The 21,848-nt window shown below is 38.0% G+C and overlaps 1 protein-coding gene across 3 annotated transcripts; it reads right to left on the bottom strand.

The window, feature by feature from the left end:
* Positions 1 to 10,461: 10,461 nt before the first annotated feature.
* On the bottom strand, positions 10,462 to 19,256 carry pfkfb3 (6-phosphofructo-2-kinase/fructose-2,6-biphosphatase 3). 3 transcript variants are annotated; one of them, XM_030148763.1, is made up of 16 exons: positions 19,027 to 19,256; positions 16,796 to 16,924; positions 16,541 to 16,637; positions 16,392 to 16,458; positions 16,226 to 16,300; positions 16,076 to 16,132; positions 15,832 to 15,956; positions 15,504 to 15,711; positions 15,269 to 15,415; positions 15,070 to 15,174; positions 14,822 to 14,951; positions 14,589 to 14,716; positions 14,277 to 14,465; positions 13,978 to 14,000; positions 13,339 to 13,389; positions 10,462 to 11,908 (listed from the first exon to the last, which is right to left on the bottom strand). In XM_030148763.1, the coding sequence occupies exons 1-16, from the start codon at positions 19,103 to 19,105 to the stop codon at positions 11,902 to 11,904; spliced, it is 1,617 nt and encodes a 538-aa protein (XP_030004623.1). In that variant the 5' UTR covers positions 19,106 to 19,256; the 3' UTR covers positions 10,462 to 11,901. The 3 variants fall into 3 exon arrangements, with proteins under 3 accessions (XP_030004623.1, XP_030004625.1, XP_030004624.1); XM_030148765.1 differs by lacking the exon at positions 13,339 to 13,389; XM_030148764.1 differs by lacking the exons at positions 13,339 to 13,389; positions 13,978 to 14,000.
* Positions 19,257 to 21,848: the final 2,592 nt, after the last annotated feature.

Consider the following 21,848-nt stretch of genomic DNA (forward strand, 5'->3'; position numbering starts at 1 on the left):
TTTGGATATTCTTGCATATTTTAGACGTATAAATAATCTGACTGAGTACTATCTTGCTCTTTAAACCAAAACATGCATGAGTAAGAATGGATGTTCACTTTCAGATGTGTGGTCAAGTGGTCAGAAAGATGCTAATGTATCATATTTTCACTTTTTCATATTCAGCAATGTTCACTGTACAGAAAACCCAAAGACCCTGTCCACTATAAAAGAAAACATAACATGTGTGCACTTGAAAGCCCTCAGTCTGACTTATCAGTGCATGCCAAAGTGTTTGGACAGACGGACGGACGAATGACCAACTGATGACAATATCCTGTGGCCAGTGTGGCTGAGGGTAAAAATAACAGCCCTACTTCTCATCATCACTCATTTTGTCATGCATTTTCTGTAATTGCTTTTGTCCGGTTGTTGGGGGGCTGGATCATATCTGGAACACCTGGTTGACATTTCATTGCATGACTTGGGCAGCTCCTTCCCTAAATGTTGTGGAACTGGCTGTCATGGTAACATTGCTAAATCATTTGTCACTTTCCCTTGTCAAAAGTAGACATCACAAAAAACAAAAAAAGTAATTCACAACCTGCTCAACATAACTACTACTTTTTTCTAGTCTTATTATGTATTATGATAAAAATATGGACAACTTAAAACCACATAAGCATGATTTTTTTTTGTCAACTGGCAGTGAGTCACATGACACAAATATTTTGTCTGGCCCACTGAACATTTTAGCACCTTTCAGGATTTGTTTTTATACCAAATCAGAGGTAAAAGTACAATGTATTCTGAACTTTATTTGTTCAGGTGGCCATAAGTTAGTCAATGATAAGTTGCTATTGCTCCCAATAGTCAAATAAAGCAGAAACATAAAGTCAGCAAAAAGTTCATATACACAGCAAAAATTGGAGAGTTGAATCAACTCCCACAGAGTTGATTTTAACTCTTTTTCAGAGTTTATATGGGTCCACACTTTACAGAGTTAAATTAACATTTTCATTGGAGTTAATTATTTAACACTATGCCAGAGTTGCCTTTTTAACTCAGAAACCTGAGTTAACTTAACACTGACTGAGTTAACTACCAACACTCACAAGAGTTCATAAACGATAAATGAAGTGAACTTATATAGCGCATTTTCTACATCATCATCATAGTGCCCAAAGTGCTATACAATTCCTCACATTCACACACACTCATACAGTGACATCAGTGTCTTGCCCAAGGACACTTCAACACATGGTTAGTCAGAGCCAGGATGCGACCCACCGACTCTTTGGTCATTGGACAACCTGCTCTACCAACTGAGCCACAGCCACCCTTCATAATCTCACTCACCTGGGGTAAATTAACCCATATGGATTTATTATTTACACTGTCAGAGTTTCTCCTTTAACTCAAACAGAGTTAAATTAACACCATGAAAGTAACAAAAATAACACTCATTTTACTTAATTTTCACTCTGAAAGTAGTGTTAATTTTAATCATAAAAAAGTGAATCCATTAAAAATGACTTAAAATTCAACGTGAACAGGATGATTCAAAGAAAGCAGATGCATTTTTTTTTTTTTTTTTTTTTTTTTTAGAAAATTTAGTTTTCCTCTTTTTTCTCTCTGACAGTGACAGTCTGATAGAAATTGCAGAAGTTCACCTGGTTTGAAATGCAGGGGCCAGGCAAATTAACTATGGAGAGACGCAAAACAACACTTCTCCTGAGTTAATTTCCACAGGCTTGACTAACTCTTTCCATTAACCACAACTCTGCGTGACATTTAACTCACAGTGAGTTAAAACTACACTTAGAGAGTGAAAATTGACTCTCAAATGTTTAACCCTGAAATTTCAACTCTTCAGTTTTTGCTGTGCATGAGCTGCATCAAATTAGGACGAAATCAGTTATTTCTGCCTTTGATAAATGTGCATGTGTGTCGTACATTACTCCCATGTGTTTCAAAATCCTGTATGTTTCTGACTGTCCCTGACTCTGCCCAGGAGGAAACAGATGTGTGTATACCACCATGTAGTCTAACTTTGTCATGTCACTGCTGACTATACTTTTTACTCATCCTCTCAGTGGTATTACTCTGCCCTGGAGAGTTATTTTCTGACATGCTGTGACTACGTGAGGCTCCACACATCACTCCCTGGCATCAATTATTCAAGCAAAGAGGAAAGGAAAAAAAGGAGGAGGAGAAGGATGAAGAGAGAGGCTGGCGGAGGAGGGCAGATGTGAGTCGGGTGTTTTCAGGTGGACGTGACTGTGCTCACACTTAAAGTTTTCCGTCTTTTCCACTGTTTCCTCCGTTTTAATTTTATTACCCTGCTTTTCATCAACTCTGTGCTCTTTCTTCCTCTTACATTTCTATAAACGTCTACTGTCCTTCCTCCTCCTCCTCCTCCTCCTCCTCCTCTTCTCCATCCTGACGTAGTGTGTCTGACGATCCTATTAGTCAACTACTTCTAACCCACTAACTTGGCAAATCCTTGGCCATTGATATAAAAGGGCAGTAAGCCGTTGTCTGCTTTTACTGTCAACAGGACTTTGGCACTTTGACCATCGTGGCAACTAACCCTAACCTCTCCAGCTCAAGTTAATGTGTCAGATATGGGAACATGCATCAAGTCTGAGAGATTAATTAGATTTCTGCTTCACTGCTGATGAGTTTCGTAGGATGACTGCACGATCAAAAAGCTGCCAAAGAGTTTTAATTAAAAACATGCTATACATTGTTTTGTTTTTGTTTTCAACTTTATATTTTTATTGAACACCGCCACAGAAAAACACATGTTCCAGTTGTTGCATTTGTTTTTTGTTTTTTTTTTACATTCTACTGGATCATAAGACAAAGACAACAATGACAAAGTAAAATAAACTATTTTTCACAGTTCCTAGCCCAGATGTACAGGTTTTCCACCCTCACCCAACCCCATTCCTCACTTACCACCTCCAGCCACGGTGCCCATCGATCCACAAATTGTGTGTTTTGGAGTCTCAACATAAAAGTTATCTTTTCCATAATGAAAATTCTCCTAACTACTGATGTTGGGGGATCTTTTTTAAGCCAGTTTAGAGTTGTTGCTTTCCTAGCTGCCGTAAGTAGTATATGCAATACATATGTCTTTTTCTTGCTCATCTTTGTTTCAGGGATGGCTCCAAGGATGGCCAGCAATGGGTTCCTCGGCAGCTGAGAAGCAAACATTTTGTCCAACAGATCAAATATCTCCCTCCCAAAATTGTCTAAACATGGACACTTCCAATGGTTGTATGGTTTGCAGACTCATCCCCACACTTCCCCGAGCATGCATCTGTTTGACTGGGATCTATTTTGGAACGAATTAGTGGAGTTCTAAAGAATGCTATACATTGTTTTATAATGTAAGTCTTAACTTTCATATACCCGATCATGCTAATGCTAATGATGGCATAGAATCTTACTTCATTCACTAAGTACTATGTACAAAAATGTACTAATATTATTCCATCCATTTATTCTCAGAAAACCTTATGTCATAGCAGATCACAACATTTTCCTTTCTCAGTGCAGCCAGTCATCTGCTCTTTCAAATATGTCTCGTTATTAGCTTTTTTACATGTATCCTGGGCTCCCTGCAGAGTAAAACAGATCCCATGTGTCCACAGCATCCTGCTTTAGAACCCAATCAGGGACCTTTGATCCTTCTTCTTCTCCTTCTTCCTCTATAACATTTCCTTTTAATCACTGCTGTCCAATTTTCAATCTGCCTCCAAGGATTTACCATTAAAACAGTACAAACATCTCCATTTCTCCCCAAGTGGTACAATAACTGATGTGTGTCTCTATACCTGAATCTCTTTACCCCCTTTGCATCAACTTAAAGTGTTCAAAGCTGCAATGAGCATCAACCCCCTAACAACAGGGAGATTGTACCCTAAACTGGACAGAGGTGAGTGACCAGAGCTGGTAAAGGTAAGTGTCATCTACATACGATATAAGTAGAGACCAATGTTTAATGCTATAAAGTAAGTTACTTAAAATGTCAGCCAATAAAAACACTGATCCCTGTTGATTTCCAGCATTGTAGCTGTTAAAGTCACACCCATATAACATGGCCAAGGAAAATAGACCCAAAATAGTCTCCTTTTTCATCTCAGCGCCTTGGGATCAAACCTACTGTTACTGACTGAATTTCCAGCTGTTTCTCCATGTTTTTTAAGTAAAGAAAAATTAAATAAGTGCTAAAAAGAGGAGTCAAGAAAAGTGATTTGATCTCTGATGACAGGGTGCAGAGAATAACACATATAAAACAAGAGAGGAAGTGGAAGTTTAGTCTGATTTACAGCTGGTTACAGTCAATTTAAAAAATGCTTCCCTTTAGCTGTCAACACTTGGTAATTTCTCTGCTTTCATTTACTAAGTTCTATTTCAAATGGATATGTTTATTGTATGATATCAGGTAAATCTCCTGTATATACCCTGTCATATATTGTACATTGGCTTACTCTTTTAAAAATCTAATCTATGAGAATAGAGTCAGTCTGTGGAATCTACCTGGATCTGTGTCACTGATGGGAATATGCAGAAGATCACGTAAAAGGGGTTTTTTTTTCAGCGTCATTGTAATCAGGGATACCACATGGTCTATTTAATCTGCTCTGCTCCATTCAAGGTCTGCTGAAAGCCTTATCCCTCCTATTGAGCTCAAAATCTCCCCGTCAGTGGCTGCTGCACAAAGACAGTGGGATGAGTTTTCACTCCACGGCACGAACTGAGAAGATAATGCGTTCTTTACAGACCAGAAACAAAAGACATAAGGTCAACCTTAGCATGTGCACGTAGTCTTTTTCTGCAGTACACTGCTTTACACTCAAACCTTTAATAGAGGTAAAAGTTCTGTGGAACTTCCCTGTACACTGATCATGATTGACTACAAACTGCATCATCAATTATGTAGTACTTCACTCTGAGAAAAAATCAGGAAGGAATTTAGGCTAGGGCAGGTGCTCAGCTTCTCGGGGGATTTCCCAAACAATACGCTGCCCCTCTTGATGCCTCTGGATAATGTAATACTCTACAAAGTTTTCAGAATGGCAGGGCTACCTTTTAGCAAATGCATTATTTCATTCTTTTGCAGTTACAATATGGTTTAAGGAGTGAAAACAGCCACTTTTGCCCTAAATGTGACACTAAAAAATGGGTAGTCCTAAATCCATTATGAATATGATGTACCTTGGTTCATGTTGGAACAAAAAGAGATGTAAAATTGTCAATTTATGGTCGCCAATAGTTTCTACAAATGTGATCTGGATCTGATGCCAAGACACAATACAACTTTTATTTTGCCAATATTACATAATAACAGCAAGAACAATATTAAATGGAAAAAAATAACACCTTAGTTCTTCTTGATATAAAGAAGAGGAATGTAGTGGCCAGTCTGGAAGATTTTAGGTGTAGTGGCAAAGACGTAGCATGGAGTCTTTGCGATGCAGCATGATAAAATCCCCAGATATATGTAAATGGTTCCAATAAAATGTTGAAATAAAACTGTTTATTGTTATATCATGCACTCTGTCAACACTCTGGCTATATTTTCTTAATATAAGAACAAGACCAGTGCTCAAACACAATAAAACTTGGCAGCTTTTAAAAATGAAAACATTCCACTTCAAGTAAAAGTTCTGCTCCATAAAGTACTGTATATAAATAAATAAATGGATAAATACATGAATAAATGTAGTGGTGTGGAGTGTAAGGATAAGTGCTGTCTACATACAGCACAAGTGGAGACCAGTGTTAGTACTACAAATCAGGCCACTCAAGAAAGTCAACCAATAAAAACAAGTAGCTACTGGAATAAACAAAGACCCATGTTAATGTCTTATATCACAGCAGCTATAGTCACACCCATATAACATGACCAAAAACAACAAGACCAGAGTGAAAACAAAGCAAAAATAAAAATCCTGCTCTGTAAAAAATATTACTTGGCAAAATAGCAGTGGTTCGTTTTTACCAAAAGTTAGGGGGGTACGTGCCCTACCTTGCCCCCTTTTAGATCCGCCCCTGAAAGAATGTGCAAATTAATGTGTCTTTACAAGAAAATGAAAGACTTAATGCACGTCTGATTACAGAAAAGAAAAGCAGCCATAAGACATAAATGCGTATTTGCAGACTCGGACACTTATATGTATTTGGGTCATTGGGTTCCTGTTGGGTTGTGTGTGTGTGTTTCAGCATGCATGTGGTTCCAGTGCTTCATATGTGATGTAGACAGAGGATTACTGTGAGCTTGCTAATGAGGAAGAGCTAATCAGATAGAGAGGGACAGGCTCAGTCATGATAGGGCAAAGACAGAGCTGGCCAAGCCAAGTTATCGCCGACCAGAGCGAATTAACCCATAAAACAACCGACTGTTTTATTCTAATATGAAATGGCCATGTTAAAGAAATCCTCCTCGTAGACTGGACGCAAATGACATGGCTTCATCTCTGTGCGTATACCTCTAACACTCCCAATGCTTTGTCAGTGCAGCATTAGATGACTATTTGTGGAGTTGCTGGCTTAGTGCTGCCTGGTAACACCAAGCCCACGAACCATTCATATGCCTGACACAGCAGCTCCTCTCTCCCACAGAGATTACACACACACACATGCACACACACACACACACGCACACACAGGTATACAAACACCAAATCACTTTAGGCGGTAATTGCCAACACAACACATATTTAGACAGTTCAGCAACCTGTAATGAAAGTTATAACACACTTGTCATGAAGTTTATCTTTGAGAATGAATCAGAAGGATGATGAAATGAAAAATATTCAATAAAATACTAGGATTACAAAACACTGCCTAGTCACAATGCAGTGTTTGCATATGAAAAGTGTCTCAATATGAACCACAACAATATTCAAAGTTCAAATGTAAAGCAGGTTTTGGTTGTTTTGGTTACAATGGTAGAGCTCTGTGGATGTGAACTTTCCAGGAGTCACATAGACCAGTGTGTATTTATGCGTGTGAATGTGAGTAATGTTGAGGCGGGGTATTAGATGGTGAACCTGACAGCAGTCACATAGCCACTCTGCCCACAGGATCCCCACTCTGAGCCAAGATACTCAGTGTACCTATGATTCAGGCTTGAGGAAATACCACACTGAGTCGGCAAATGCGGAGTGTGTGAATGATTGGGACATAGAAAGGATGAGAAAATTATGCGTAACTGAAGGCTGGACTAATTATAGTTACCAAAATATACAGTGTGCTAATGTTGACACAGCACTGTTTTGGTAACTAATTGAAAGACATTTTTCACATAGCAACTGGTCATTATGATTTGGAAACAGAACTGAAGAACATCTTTTTCCATGAGCTCTTAGTGGAGAAAAAAAAAAAAAGACTATTATTGATTATAGATGGTAAAAAATTACCTAAAGAATGCTTCAGGATCATTTTGATACATTGATGATGTCTCAAGTCATTTATGCCACAAAATACTTTATATATTCTTTTGCATTTTAACAACATCTGGGTTTTATCCAGCAACCTTTACTCCAGTGTTTTTCAACCTTGGGGTCGGGACCCCATGTAGGGTCGCGTGGAATTCAAATGGGGTCGCCTGAAATTTCTAGTAATTGATTAAAAAACAGAACAAAACAACAACAAAAAAAACTTACTAATAAAAAATATATGGTGAGTTGAGAGACAATCCCAATACATAAAAGACATGAGAAACTGTGAAGCTGAAACTGAAGCACTGTGGTACTATTTATCTTTCAAATGTTCATTGTGCTCGGTTTCAGATGCTGCAGCTCTTTCATAATTCATAGTTTGAGTTCTTGTTTGTTCAGTATTAATTGTCAGCCTTGTAAATCCAAGCTGGACTGACTGTACATATCCTGACCAAGGAAAATAAAATTCTCACTTTGTGCAGTAATCTACACCTGGCTTTTCTGCCTCCGTCCATAATAATATACATTATATAGACTAAATGTGGTCTAAAGTTAATGTTTATTTGCAACATAGTGTAGCAAACTATTAAATGATCATAAACAAATTAATTTTAGCAAACAAACAAAAAAAAAGATCTCAGTTTTGAATGTCTGGGATCGCCAGAAATTTATGATGTTAAAATGGGGTCACGATCGAAAAAGGTTACAAGTATATAGCAAGTATATAGCATTAGCAAAGTGTGAAATGTTCATTATGTTGTTTCTTCAACTTTAGGTGGTGCCTGACTAATTTTAAACAATAAACAATGAACAGTGCTCATGTGGTCAAGTGATGGAAGTGTTAATAAAATGCACCATCACTTCAAATGTTTTATGTTTTTCACTAAATGGACCATTGGGCTACATTGAGTTCAATACTTTCATTGATAATAGAGGGCAGGATAAACACAATAATTAAATGTCATATATTATAACCTAATTTTAAAGTGATAACACCATTGCAATAAACATTCTTCTTTCTTGTTAATTTTGTTCACATCATCATCTGTCGGTGCCCCTAACCACGGTACTGATGAGGATCTAGAGTTGGTTCCTGATCATCACCGGCAGCTCACTGCTACTAATGTGTATGTGCTATGTGCTAATGCTAACGCTAAGTACTGTGTGTATACAGTGGTATGAAAAAGTTTGGATACCCCAGACAATTTCTATTATTTTCATTTATAAATTATCGAGTGTTTGGATCAGCAATTTCATTTCGATCTATCAAATAACTGATGGACACTAATATTTCAGTGGTAAAATTAGCTTTATTGGATGAACAAAATGTGCAATATGCATCAAAACAAAATTAGACAGGTGCATAAATTTGGGCCCCCCAACAGAAAAATCACATCAATATTAAGCAGAGCCTCCTTTTGCAAAAAACAGCTTCTAGGCACATCCTATAGCCTCTAGTGAGTGTCTGGATTCTGGATGAAGGTATTTTGGACCATTCCTTCTTATAAAACATCTCCAGTTCAGTTAGATTTGATGGTTGCTGAGCGTGGACAGCCCGCTTCAAATCATCCCACAGATTTTCAATGATATTCAGGTCAGGGGACTGGGATGGCCATTCCACAACCTTCTATTAGTTCCTCTGCATGAAAGACTGAGTAGATTTTGTGTGTTATTTTGGATCGTTGTCTTGTTGAAATATCCAGCCCCGGTGTAACTTCAACTTTGTGACTTATTCTTGGACATTATTCTCAAGAATCTGCTGATATTGAGTGGAATCCATCTGACCCTCAACTTTAATAAGATTCCCAGTACTGGCCACACAGTCCCACAGCATGATGGAACCTCCACCATACTGTATCTTGCTGTGAGTAGCAAGTATTTTTCTTGGAATGCTGTGTTCTTTTGCTTTCTGCATATTGTCCCTCCCAAATCAGTAGGAATAGCAAGTTTTACAAACTGTAGCAGTGATGTGTCCCAGTATTTTTCTCCAAGTAGTGGACATCAGTCATCATCTATTTATACTTAATTTCCTTTCATCTAACCACTTTCCACCTTTGAAAAAAAACACTAGAATATTTAACCCTTTCATGCACGAATTATGAAAACCTTAATCAAAATTTTTTCCTGGGTGTTTTTATTCCTCTTTAGGCATGACAAAAAACAATGCGATTTTTCTTCTGAAAATAAATTTTAAAAAATAAATAAAATTAAAATTATTTTAAAAATTAAAAAATAAAAAATACACTAAAAAAATTATAATGAAAAAAAAAAAAAAAAAATCTTATGTACCTATTTTTCATGAAGTTGCAAAAATGTCCACTCAGCTGGACACCACATGTTTAATTTTTGACGCATAGAAACATGTATTTACTGATAAATTGTGAGAAAAAAAAGGGGAGGGCTTGTGATTCTGGGAGTTTTTGCTCAGGAGAGATCTACATAATGTTACCAATTCATGTCAGAAAAGATATGTCGTGTCTTAAAATTTTAATAAAGATATGTGTAAAAAAAAAAAAAAAAAAAAATTAAAAAATCCATGAATATATAAGAGAACAGCTGTAGATTAGCTGTCCACTGTAGTGACCAGTATGCATGAAAGGGTTAATTAAAAGTCAAGCCATCATTATTTTTTTATGGTGCGTTTTATTGTAATAGTTTTATGTCAACCTCTAGATCCAAATCATGGAATTACAAAGGCCTGTTGTTCAAATTATTAAATCTGAATAAATGTAAAACTACAGCAGAACATGACTTTATTGTCACTTGCCTTTGCTAATAATTACCTGAACCATTGTTGTTATATAGTGATGTCACTTGCAAACATCCTGGACACACAGGGTCATGTTTCTTCAGATAAGAGTGACTCATAAATCTTGTGAGTGAATGAGTGTTTTCAGGAGTGCCAGAGCACACAGTGTGCACTGCATGATTTCCATAAATGGACACATAAAGAGTGGATGGAATATTAACTAGATATACTGGATACGGTCCAATGAAAATACAGATACAGAAACAACAAACACTGTACATTTTCCAGGAGTGCTTTTATTGGTCCAGCAGATGCAAAATCAAATATACAACATACTGTTATAACAAGGTGCATTTCGCTCCAAGCAGTCATCCAAAACTACATAAAAATAAATTAAGAATATAATATAATAAAACAATTTGTTTTTACAAAAGAAAACATTTTTCAAGTATCTCAAGCAAATATGTTAACAACCATTTCGTTGTGAGAGGTAAGCAGCAGCTTTTCTCAACAGATTAGGGTTTCCATTCAGTCCTGACACAGTGGTAGAAAAACACATACAGAATTCACTCTCCTAACATCACAATCATTTCCAGTTACTGTATGTACACTAAAATTTACAGTGATATTATTATAAACACGCATTCTCATAACAAAAATATAGGTGCTTATTTGTGCGTAGCAGTCTGTGACAGCAAAAGGAAATTAAGGTAAATAATCTGTAGAGAACATGCTGTAGAGATAAAATGAAACACACTGAAATAAATATTTTAACTGGGAAACGTTAAATACTGAAATGATAGGTGGATTTACAGTATTAAATGAGATGTGGTGCCTCTCCTTGAGCAACAAAATGCAGACAAGCAATGGTAGAAACAGCGTCAGGCTTGCAAATCAAGCACTACAGGCACTAAACGGCGAAAAAAAGAAGTCTGTTACTGTGACTTAAATGAAACAAAATGAGACACCAAAGAAAAAATGACTCAAAAACAAACAATATATCCCCAATGTGCAAAATAATCACTTATTTTGTAGCAAAGATCATTACAGCATGATGCTCAGCCTTTAAGCACATTTTAGAAAAAGACGTACATGACAAAAAAACATGATCAGTGCTTCCAAAGAAGTGCCAAAGAGTTTACAATGTAAACTAAATGCTATATCCTTTGTTTATTAAAATTGCAACCATAAGTATATGGTTGAATAAAGGATGTGTTTTCTCTGGGTGTGACAATTCTCTCCCAAAATAATTATTCAGTAGAAAGTGTTGCACAAGAACCATCTGAACTGTGAGAAGTGACAGGAGGAACTGTAGAGACACAGTTTGCCTCTTTCAGTCAGAAGTGATGACACACTAGATACTGTGGAGTGAAATGTGGAAACGACAAATTTATCAGAGTCTTAAAGTGAAAGACATTTCTGAGAATAGTAAGAAAGGAGAATATTGTCATACAATGTGTTGGGACATACATTAATTATCCCAGTTCCTTCATGGTTCAAACTACAGTAACGTGTCATTGGATACACAATTTGATCCTTAACATAGTGTGAGAAATTTTACTTTTGGAAAAACAGCTATGCAGTTTTACATTTGTTGTTGTGTCACTGTTACTGTGTCTTTGTAAGTGCTCCAGTTTCCTGTCTCTTGAGCCAGTGGACAGATGCAATGTCACTGACACGGCTGCAGGAAGTCACGTCGGCCAGATGAGTCTCTCCTCAGCTTCTACAAAAAAAAAAAAAAAAAAAAAAAAAATAAAAAAAAAAAAAAAAACAGTTATCAAACATTCTTGTTTTGCACAACCCTAAAATTTGCAACATCACATATATTTGCCTAGAGATGAGCAGCAACACAAATGACAGCGCTGTTGCAAAAATATTGAGCAGCCAAACGATGCTTGGTCGTGTACTGTAATCCCTAAAACCACAAGTTACATCACCTGTTTGTTCTCAGGCCCTGATTCTCTCTATGATATTTTTAGAGAGGGTGCAAACTCGTACTGAGTTCATGTGTGTGGGAACAAGTCGCTGTGGTTGACTGCGAGTCTGCGTCAACTTAATCCTCAAGTGATTATGAATGAAGCCGACAAGATCCTTACACACTCTTAAATGTTATCCATGCCTTTCCGCTGGGCCAGCAAAACTAGCGCATGCACGCTATTTTGCATGATGCAGTCAATGGAGTTTGTTTAGGGTGCATGTCCTTTCAGAACTCACTTGAGTATTGTTTGGTTGACTACACAAAAGGCTATTGAAGAAACATACTATTAACTAATAACCCTAATAATAATAGATGTGATTTGATCTTACTTCTAATAAAGGCTTTTGTTTTGGACTTATTTCAGCTTTAAGCACCCATGTTAGAGGTCCATCTGAAGTCAACGGCTAAACTTTTAAAAGTTTTGGACTGTCAAAGTAAAACAAATTTATATTTATCACTTGTATGTCTGATTCTTAATAGAACATAAATACATTTTTGCAGGCTATAACAGCCACAATGAAAGCTAATATTGAAAAAAAATTAGACTTTTGGTTTTTTTTTGTTTGTTTTTGTTTTTTTGAAGTAGCAACAGCAGTCAAGAATACCTCAACTTAACTGCAAATTTCAACAAAATTGACAACACTGACAGAAAATGATTATTTAATTGATTTGGTTAGTTCAGTTTGTAAACATTGCTAATATTTTAGCAAGCTAACCCGCTATTTTATTATTAACAGCTTATTGGCAGACAACTATTAGCATGTTACATTAGCATATTAGCTCAATATGTATATTTTCTGGCTTGGTAAAGCTATGTCTTAAGTGCTGTTTTAGGACTGCAGTAAAATGATTAAGCAGATGTTTTCATATGGTTAACTTTGCAAATATTTTCCACTTTTTATCAAAATAACCAGATGTACATGTTATTGATAACAGCGTATTAGCACACAGCTTTTAGCGTAGTACATTAGCATATTAGCTCTACATGCTAAATGGCTTTGTCTATTTTCTGTCTTAGTGAAACTATGTCTTCAGCGCTGTTGTAGGACTGCAGTAAAATGATCTAGGCTGATTAGCAGAGCAGATTTACATATTATTTGTGTCTTTCCCGCAGAGGTCAGACGTTGCTGCTGGAAAACTACAAAGCCAATGCAAAGTCTCTACATTGTATTTACCTTTGAAAGACTAATACAGAAAACACTTTCAGATAGTGGAGGATGGTTCGTCTTTAAGCGGGACAAGACCAGCCAAAAATAAACCAAACACAGACAAGAACAGGATAGTCAGCATGACTCGGCGGACTATAGTAACAACAAGCAGAAGAAGTGACGCTCAAGCGATGACGACAGCAGACAGGAATTACAGGAATGTAAACTTAGTAAAACACAAATACAGGCTTTTTTTTCTTTTCCCCCACTGTCAGGAAACAGTGCTGCTGCTTTTCAACAGGAACCCATGAATGAACTTACTGTAAAACCACATCCTAACACCAAAACACCCTGAAGTCAATGTATGAGTTTAATATGTTGCATTAATTACATTAAATATATAAATTAGATTCATAGACCTAAAACAAGCTATATGCTTTAGATGTGATTTGCAAGAAATAAAAGAAGCAAAATGTGCATTGCTCTTTCTTTACATGAGAAAGTTTATCAGGCTAATATAATTATCAGTAAGAAAAATTTAATTTTGTGTGGTTAGGTAGGTCTATGAGAGAGGAGGAAAAGAAAAGCAGTAGATAAAACTGAATACAGGAAATGTGGACAGCTGAGATAGGACAGTTAAAGATATTGAAGTGAGCCAATACTTACAGACAAACTTTACCCAGCCAGTGCTGTAAGGTGGAGATGAAGATGAAGAGGAGGAGTTGAAGCAGAAGTGGGAAAAAAGGAAGGGAAATACGTGAGTAAACAATCAGAGTTAATGAGGTTTATGAAGAGGCTGTCGGAAAGGAAAAAGGATATGAGAGGAGTGTCTGAGATGTAAGTAAACCCTACTTCTGAGAGGAGAGGAGAAGAATTTTGCGCAGAAATATAAACCCCTTTACCATAAAAATATACTAAGTCAGTGTGACATATCTGCTTATTTCAACGAATGCTGTGGAACTCACCTGTCCAGACAAGGCAAGAGGGAGGTGTGATGGGCTGCAGAGGCCCATCGAGGCTACAGTGGGAGGTAACTCATGGATGGGAGCCTCATCCAGGTCATCAATGCGAAGTTTCTTGATGTTTGACTCAGGACTGGTCAGAGGAGTCACACTATTCCTCCTGATCAAGGTACCAGGACCCCTCTTCACCTCCTGAAGGGGTGGGAAATAACACTACATTATTAAAGATCTGAAAGGTGTGAATGGTTAAGCTAATGGAAAAATAAGCAGGCTCTAGAAGAATGTTTACTACAACATGATTTAATAGATCATTACCTCTGGTCTGTCTCTGTGTGTGTTCACAGCTTCCACATTCAGAGAAATAGACTCCACTTTACACCCATAGGCTACCGGGGTGAGCTTCAGCACAGTGTGGAGGGGACACTTCAGGTAGGGCATCTCATCTGAAACCATGAGTAGATGTTACATGAGCTGAAGCACATAAGAATATCATCGCACTAAAACTGCATTCACTGAACCAAGGGGTTTATGTGATGTTTATGGCTCACCTGCACTCTTATCCAAAAAGTAAGCCAGTAGGCATCGCATGACAGCTTGGTGGCAGATAACCAGGACGTTCTCCTGCCTCTCCAGCTCCATGATGACTGGCTCCACTCGTTGGACCAAATCCTGGTAGGACTGCAATGATGATGGTGGAGGGAGTTTTTTTTTTTTTTTAATCTAATTTGTAATTTTTAATATTCAGTGTGCAGCTCAGATACATTGCAGTGCCAGTATATGCACAGATGGGGTTTACCTCTCCGGCAGGGTAGCGGTAGTAATATTTATCTTCATCTCTCAAAGCAAACTCCTCTGGGAACTTTTCCTTCACTTCATCATATGTCATCTCCTCACAAATCCCCTAAAACAGACATATGAGATGTGCAAAAATTCAGGTAAATCTCCAACCTATTTATGGTATATTATCTGTCAGGGTGAGGCACAGTGACACTCACAGCATCAATCTCATTGAGGGCCTTCCACTGCTCATACGGGATTCCCAAGTGCTCAACAGTCTGGATGCTGCGACACAACTGACTGGTCCAGATTTTCAGATTTTTCAGCTTCTGCTCCTCCACAAACCGAGCCAGGGCAGCTGAAAACTAGACCACAAATCAATCCACATTTAACATGTATATTGCCAAATTAAGCTGAAGTGCTTCTTGTTTAGAGACAGTAATATCCATGTACCTGTCTGCCCCGTGGTGAGAGGCCAGCGTCACCACCTAGCCGACCCTCCAGGTTGTCAGTGCTCTCTCCATGCCGACACAGGTAGATGGTTCTGGGCTGAACATGGATGTTCATCAAATAGTACACAATCTTACTCTGGATGTGATCCTGGATTCGGTTGACAAGGAAGCGACGACCAACATCTATTACTCTGATCAATGACAGGTCCCTGAAGGAAGAGATTAAACAAGAAAGATAAAGCTTTGTAGTGATGATGATGATGATGAGACAGCTGAACTTCTGCCCCTCCTAATTTCCCGGCCTTGCAGAATGAATTTTGATGATTCACCTGTCCAGGTTATCAGGGTCCAGAGGTTGATAGGTGGCTTTGTAACATTCAATTCTTCTCTGGAAATCCAACATGGCATCAGTCTTGTTGCAGTCCTTATAGTCAGGACATGACACCTTCACTTCCTGCACATGGAGGAAAATTGTCAGACGGCAAAAAACACGCCTGATGGCAGAGAGTCATACAGATTATAAACATGTTAGACAGTACTAGGATGCATAATGACATTTTATTGTTGACTCACCATGATGTTTGATGCAATGACATTAGGATCATCACACACAGACTCAATGAAAAAGACCTGTGAACAAAAAGGACGTCAGTGGTGATTGCATTGAACAAAACTGTGCTTAATACACACAGTGCTCCCTCTGGTCACCATACTAAAGCTTACTTTGAAGTCATTCTCATGGCCAAACTTGAGGATCATGTCTCGCCTTTCCCTTGTTGTGTTTGTGGCATCAAAGACCTGGTGGATAAATACAATTGTTTTGTAAGACGAAGGGAATTTTCATTTGTGATGCATCACTTTATAACAACATAAAGTGCATGAAACTCACTGCTACTTGGCCTCCTTCTTCCTTTAAATAAGACTTGACATCCCTCAAAGCTGCTAAGGCACATTGCCTAAAGAAAGTAAACAGTGGAGGTATTAATTTAGTTTCAATGCACAAAATGCAAGAAACTTTATCTTATAGGCGAGACTTACTGCCTGATTTTCACAGCACACTCATTATCAGACTTGAAGAAGTCATAGGAGCTGTAGTTCTTGACCGCCTCCCGACGGTACTCTCCTACATTGAAGACTGAAACACACATGGAAAAATAAAGCATTGAGCATTAATACGATGTCCTGCAGCTCGAAACATGAGCTAACCCTGACAAGCAAAACACCAATGAGAGACATCATGTAATGTCATCAGTAAGCTCAATAAACTGGACAGGTTTTAATGTCAGTTAATACCTTTGGTTGGAATGCCAATCCAGTTGAGGTAGCGGGTAAGTTTCTTGGACATGTATGTCTTTCCTCGAGCTGGCAGGCCAACCATCACGATGACGGTGGGGGGGTTGGCGAGGTGAGGAGCGCCAGCCGCTGCAGACAAGAACAGCAGGGGGGAAACAAGATATGACTAACTGATATATGTTACTTGGGATGCTTTTAATGCACAAATGTTTCCTGAAATGTTGTTCTTACAATCACTTGTTAAAAAGCATGCATAAAATGAATGTGGAGGCAGATTTAACAGAAGTAACATTCTGTTGAGCTGGCTCTTCTTGGACCCTGCAACCTGAGATGAACTGGGAACCTGCCAAAAGGAGGGCGCAAACCAGACCAGCAGCTGTGGTCTGCCAAACTCTTTTTAAAACCAAACCTCCTTCAGACCTATAATCTCCCACACTGACCCACTCCCACAGAGCACAAGGCTGTTCACTGCAGCCAGACACAGCCATTACTTCCACCTCACTGCACCTTTGACCCACTTCTAAGTGTGCTGATCAGGCTTTCATGAGCCAGGAGGGTCAGTTTTCATTGGCCAGATAAACTGTAACCCCACTGCTAAGATTGCCAAGAGGCTTTTCATATCATACGATATGTTCCTGGAGGTTGCTCCTTGTTGCACAGGTGTCCCACAGTGTGTGAATGCACCAGGATTTCAGTATGACTGTACATGTAAAAAGTGGTCAGTACTTCCCTTGAACAGGAGTATATTTCTGTAGGTTGTTTAACAGGCAGCAGCAGCAGTAGTGAGTACCATTCATTGCCTGATAACTTCTGAAGAGCTCTAAATTATATCTCTATCACAATGTTCTAATCTTTTTTCTATAACACAAGAGCCACTTACAAGTGGATCACAGTCTTCCTTGGACCAGCGTTCCTCCTCTCCTGTCCTCTGTGTTCCCATCACCTCCATATAGAACAAACCACATGCCATCTTTTACCACTATCTCTTGTATCTACTTGAAAGTCTCTGTGTACATATTTTGCCTTATCTTTGTAAATGCTGCCTCTGAGATGAGTGATGCAAATTAAGTTGTTTATTAACAGTGTACACAGGGGATGTCAAACACATGGGCCGTGGGCCAGACATGGGCCGTGGGCCAGACATGGGCCCACGACAAAAATGGGCCCAATCTTGCCCACAGGATGAATTTGCAAGGTACAAAAGTTTTGTTTTGGATCATTAAGTTAAATATTTTATATTTCCATTCCAGATGCCTGTACTTCAATATTCTGTGTCTTTGTAGATCTGCTGTCTTTAAGTTGGACTGTACATGTGTAAATGATAAGCTGAGGCATAATATTGTCATATTTTTAAGGTTGTTCATGGTTGGTCAGGTTATTGCTATTTTCATACTTACATTTTCATAATGTAATTTTCATTTTTTGCACTAGGAGAAAGAAAAATTTGGAGTTGTCAGTATCTCTAGGTTATTATGTTATTTTATTTTCAAAATATTTTATTTTACTGTTTTACTAATCTGACCCACTTGAGATCAAATTGGGCTGTATATGACCCCTGAACTAAAATGAGTTTAGCACCCATGGTTTAGGTGGTAAAAAAAAAATCTCCTGGTACTGGCAGTGTGAGAAGTAACCACTCAGATTTCCTTTAGGCTAGGGATTCCATTTTTTTTTTTTTTTTTTTGGTCATACAATTAAACATTTATACAGCTTGCACTTAATTCTCCTATTTTATTAAAAATTGTCCCAATGAGAAGAAATGTTTGACGATTTAATATAAATAAACTGTCAAATTACTGGTTTGATCTATGCACGGGTGAGGAAATAAAACATTCAGACTAAAAGCGGGGATATGGTCCTGTAACGTGTCGTGTCTGTCGTGTCCCCCCTGTGTCAAAGGGGACAGAATAGAGACCACAGCGGTGTGGCTCCATGCACACGCAGGACAGACGGACCAATCACAGAGCGGTGCGCTTCAGCTGCATCACGCAGATTGTGGGGTACTATGGTAACCACGGTGACCTGAGCTTCGTCATGCTCCGGTTGAAGGAAACGTGACGTGCCGTGAGTGCTGATGCAGACCACCCATCAGTGGTTAATATTAATATCGACAACCAGGAAAACTAATGTGAGAGGAACAGGTCCATGGAGACTACAACAGGACTCAAATACACAGTAAAATAAAATAAAATAAAATAAAATAAAATAAAATAAAAGTAAGCCTGTCTTACCTCTCCTTGGTGCCGGTTTGTCATCTCTGGTGGGAACCCAGATCTTTTGGATCCTGTTCTGGGTCAGCTCTCTGGGCATTCCTTAGGGACTGAAGAGCCGCACAGGCAGTAGAAGGAAAGACGCTTAAATCCGGATGAAAACCACAAAAAGAGCCGGTGATGTGTCCGACTGGAGCCTTCGGATGTTCGGTGTGTCTACGGTCCGCTTTGAGCCGATTTAATCTGCCGGTCTGAGGCACATATCCGCTATTTAACCCCGCCCGGCCTGGAAACAACGTGACTACGATGACGAAACACCAAACACACACAGACACACTGTCCACACATGCACACGTCATGCACACATACACACACTGTGGACTGGACACGCACCACCAGACACAGCGCCCCTCTGTGGAAAACCCAGTTTATCTAATAACCCCAGACGTGTCAACTATGATTCACATAAAAATAACCTCCTGTTGTTTACCATAGTGATTATTGATAGAAACAGCATTAGTAGCAAAACTATTTATTATATTAACCCTTTCATGCATAGTGGTCACTACAGTGGACAGTGATTCTCCAGCTGTTCTCTTGTATATTCATGTGTTTTGTTTTAGTTCCATATCAACCAACACAGTGGACACTTCTGCACCATCCCAGACACTGACATTCAGACCATTATTGTCACTTTACTGTTCTTGATAAACCTGATCTGCACTAACATGTTTGAGTGTAAATCAGCTTCTTGTTATTGCTATTAGACTGTAATTTACAGGGTTTTTTTTGTTTGTTTGTTTGTTAGTTTTTTTGTTTGTTTTTTTTGCATATTATCTCCATGGAGTGAGTAATGACTAGTGTAAGTATATGTTAAAATGTGAGAAAACATCAGATTAGCAGCATTGAAGAAGTTTTTATTTCATAGATTTCAAACAGTATATCAGTAAATACAAGTTTCTTTGCTTCAAAAATTAAATGCATAATGTCCAGCTGAATGGACATTTTTGCAACCCCATGAAAAATATTCAATTTTTCAGTAACATCTTTTAAATCACTTCTTAAAACACATTTTTATAGACTTGCTTTTATGTGATGTCTGTCCCCTTTTTAACCTTAATTTTTAATTTTAATTTTAAAATTTGATCCTGTTTGATTATTAACTTGTTCATACATCTCTCTAATTGTGTTGCTTCTGTTTTAGTGTTTTTACTTGCTTCGTGTATCCTGCTGTTGTGACCTCTGTCAAAGCACTTTGTAAACTTTGTTTTTAAAGGTGCTATACAAATAAAGTTATTATTATTGTTATTATTATTATTATTAATTGTATAGTTTTTTTTTTTCTTTTTTTTATGGGCTCAGCTGGCTGACAGGCAGCTGTCTGTACCGATAAGGCAGCAGCCGACACCAACTGTACTCCCAGTCATCATTGCCCATTTTTCTGACACCTTTGCTTGTGTATCCTCTTTTATTTGGACATTTTACCAGGGAGTATCTCACACTACTTTTTTTTTTTTTTTTTTCCTACTTGTCTTGTCCAGTGTCCTAACAGCAGAATGGTAGTCTGGTTCCTCCCGGTGCTGAACAAATTTGCTTTGCCAAGGGTAACTTCATAAAGTATATGAAGCGCCCTTTGATATTCTACTGTGTTTATTATGAGTTTTGTTGAACCACATTTCGATGCTGGACCTGACATGGGGGGCGGGGGGGGGTAGAAGAAGGGGAGAGAACAAGAGAGAAGAAGGTGGTGACGACCCTCACAAGAAAGTATCAACAATACAAACAGAAACAACCATGGAGACAATTATAATGGTAACCAGAACTGAGTAAACTGGGCAGAAGAGAGAGAGAAAAAAAAACAAAACTACAAAAAAAAAAAAAACACAACAATGAAATACATAAGACCTATTTATACCTATATAAGACCTATATATAGTATAGTTTTTTTTAATGTTTTAAGAGGAATAAAAACACTCAGGATTAAGGCTGTCATAATTCATACATGAAAGGGTTAAGCATTTTTTTTTAATATCCTAAACATATAATTGTAAACAGGATAATTCTTGTTTTCATTATATTGCAGAACAGGTAGAATTAATTGTAAAATCAGTCTTACATCTTTATTATTTTATTATTTATTTTTCAAGAAACTCTTGATTGGTTCAAATTTGCCTAGTTTTTCCATCTATTTAGACTCCTCCTAGTTAGATTTCATCCAGACTTTACTTTCTGTCTCAATCATATGGGGCTGAAAACGTGCAGAGACTCACATCACCCACTTGGCTTCATCATTCTGGGCTCTTCCCCTTAGGTCACAGCAGATGTAACACCTTTAACCCTTTGTACACATACCTATATTCTAACATTCAGGATATCATAGACGTATGGTAGAGATGTTTTGATTGGCAGGGTTAGGGTCAGAGGGGGTTTTAAGTGCATGTGGGCACAGACTAAATATAAATGCTCAGGGTGTTCGTACTGCTTTGCAACTTGAGTCTGAACCCTATGACACCAGGCTGCAGCAGAGGAGATGAGCACATAAACACACAAACATAAACAAAAGGGTACACTGTGTATGCCTGGACTATTTTCACCCACACACAAATCCCAACCTTAAAGCCTGTTTGTCCATAACTCCAATGGAACAAATCTGTTTTTCTTACTCCTTACTTACTATGATATAGCACATGATGCTCACATTGACTTCATTAAGACCTCAACTTATTTTCAGTCTATGCTTTTATACACTGTTATTTGTTATTTGCTATAACTATGTGTGACTGCGCTATGAAATATGTCCTCAAACTACTTCGATGACTGCAGTTGTTCTTGTTTTTACAGTG

Source organism: Sphaeramia orbicularis, chromosome 12 (genome assembly GCF_902148855.1).
Source record: "Sphaeramia orbicularis chromosome 12, fSphaOr1.1, whole genome shotgun sequence".
Taxonomy (NCBI): domain Eukaryota; kingdom Metazoa; phylum Chordata; class Actinopteri; order Kurtiformes; family Apogonidae; genus Sphaeramia; species Sphaeramia orbicularis.

What these genes read in the sequence shown, in the direction of transcription:
- pfkfb3 (XM_030148763.1), bottom strand. Translation starts at nt 19,105, where the DNA reads ATGCCCAGAGAGCTGACCCAGAACAGGATCCAAAAGATCTGGGTTCCC. An exon ending in AAGAAGGAGGCCAAGTAGCA is followed by an intron (nt 16,301 to 16,391) that starts GTGAGTTTCATG and finishes TTTATCCACCAG; the next exon opens with GTCTTTGATGCCACAAACAC. An exon ending in CTCTTGCCTTGTCTGGACAG is followed by an intron (nt 14,001 to 14,276) that starts GTGAGTTCCACA and finishes TCCACCTTACAG; the next exon opens with CACTGGCTGGGTAAAGTTTG.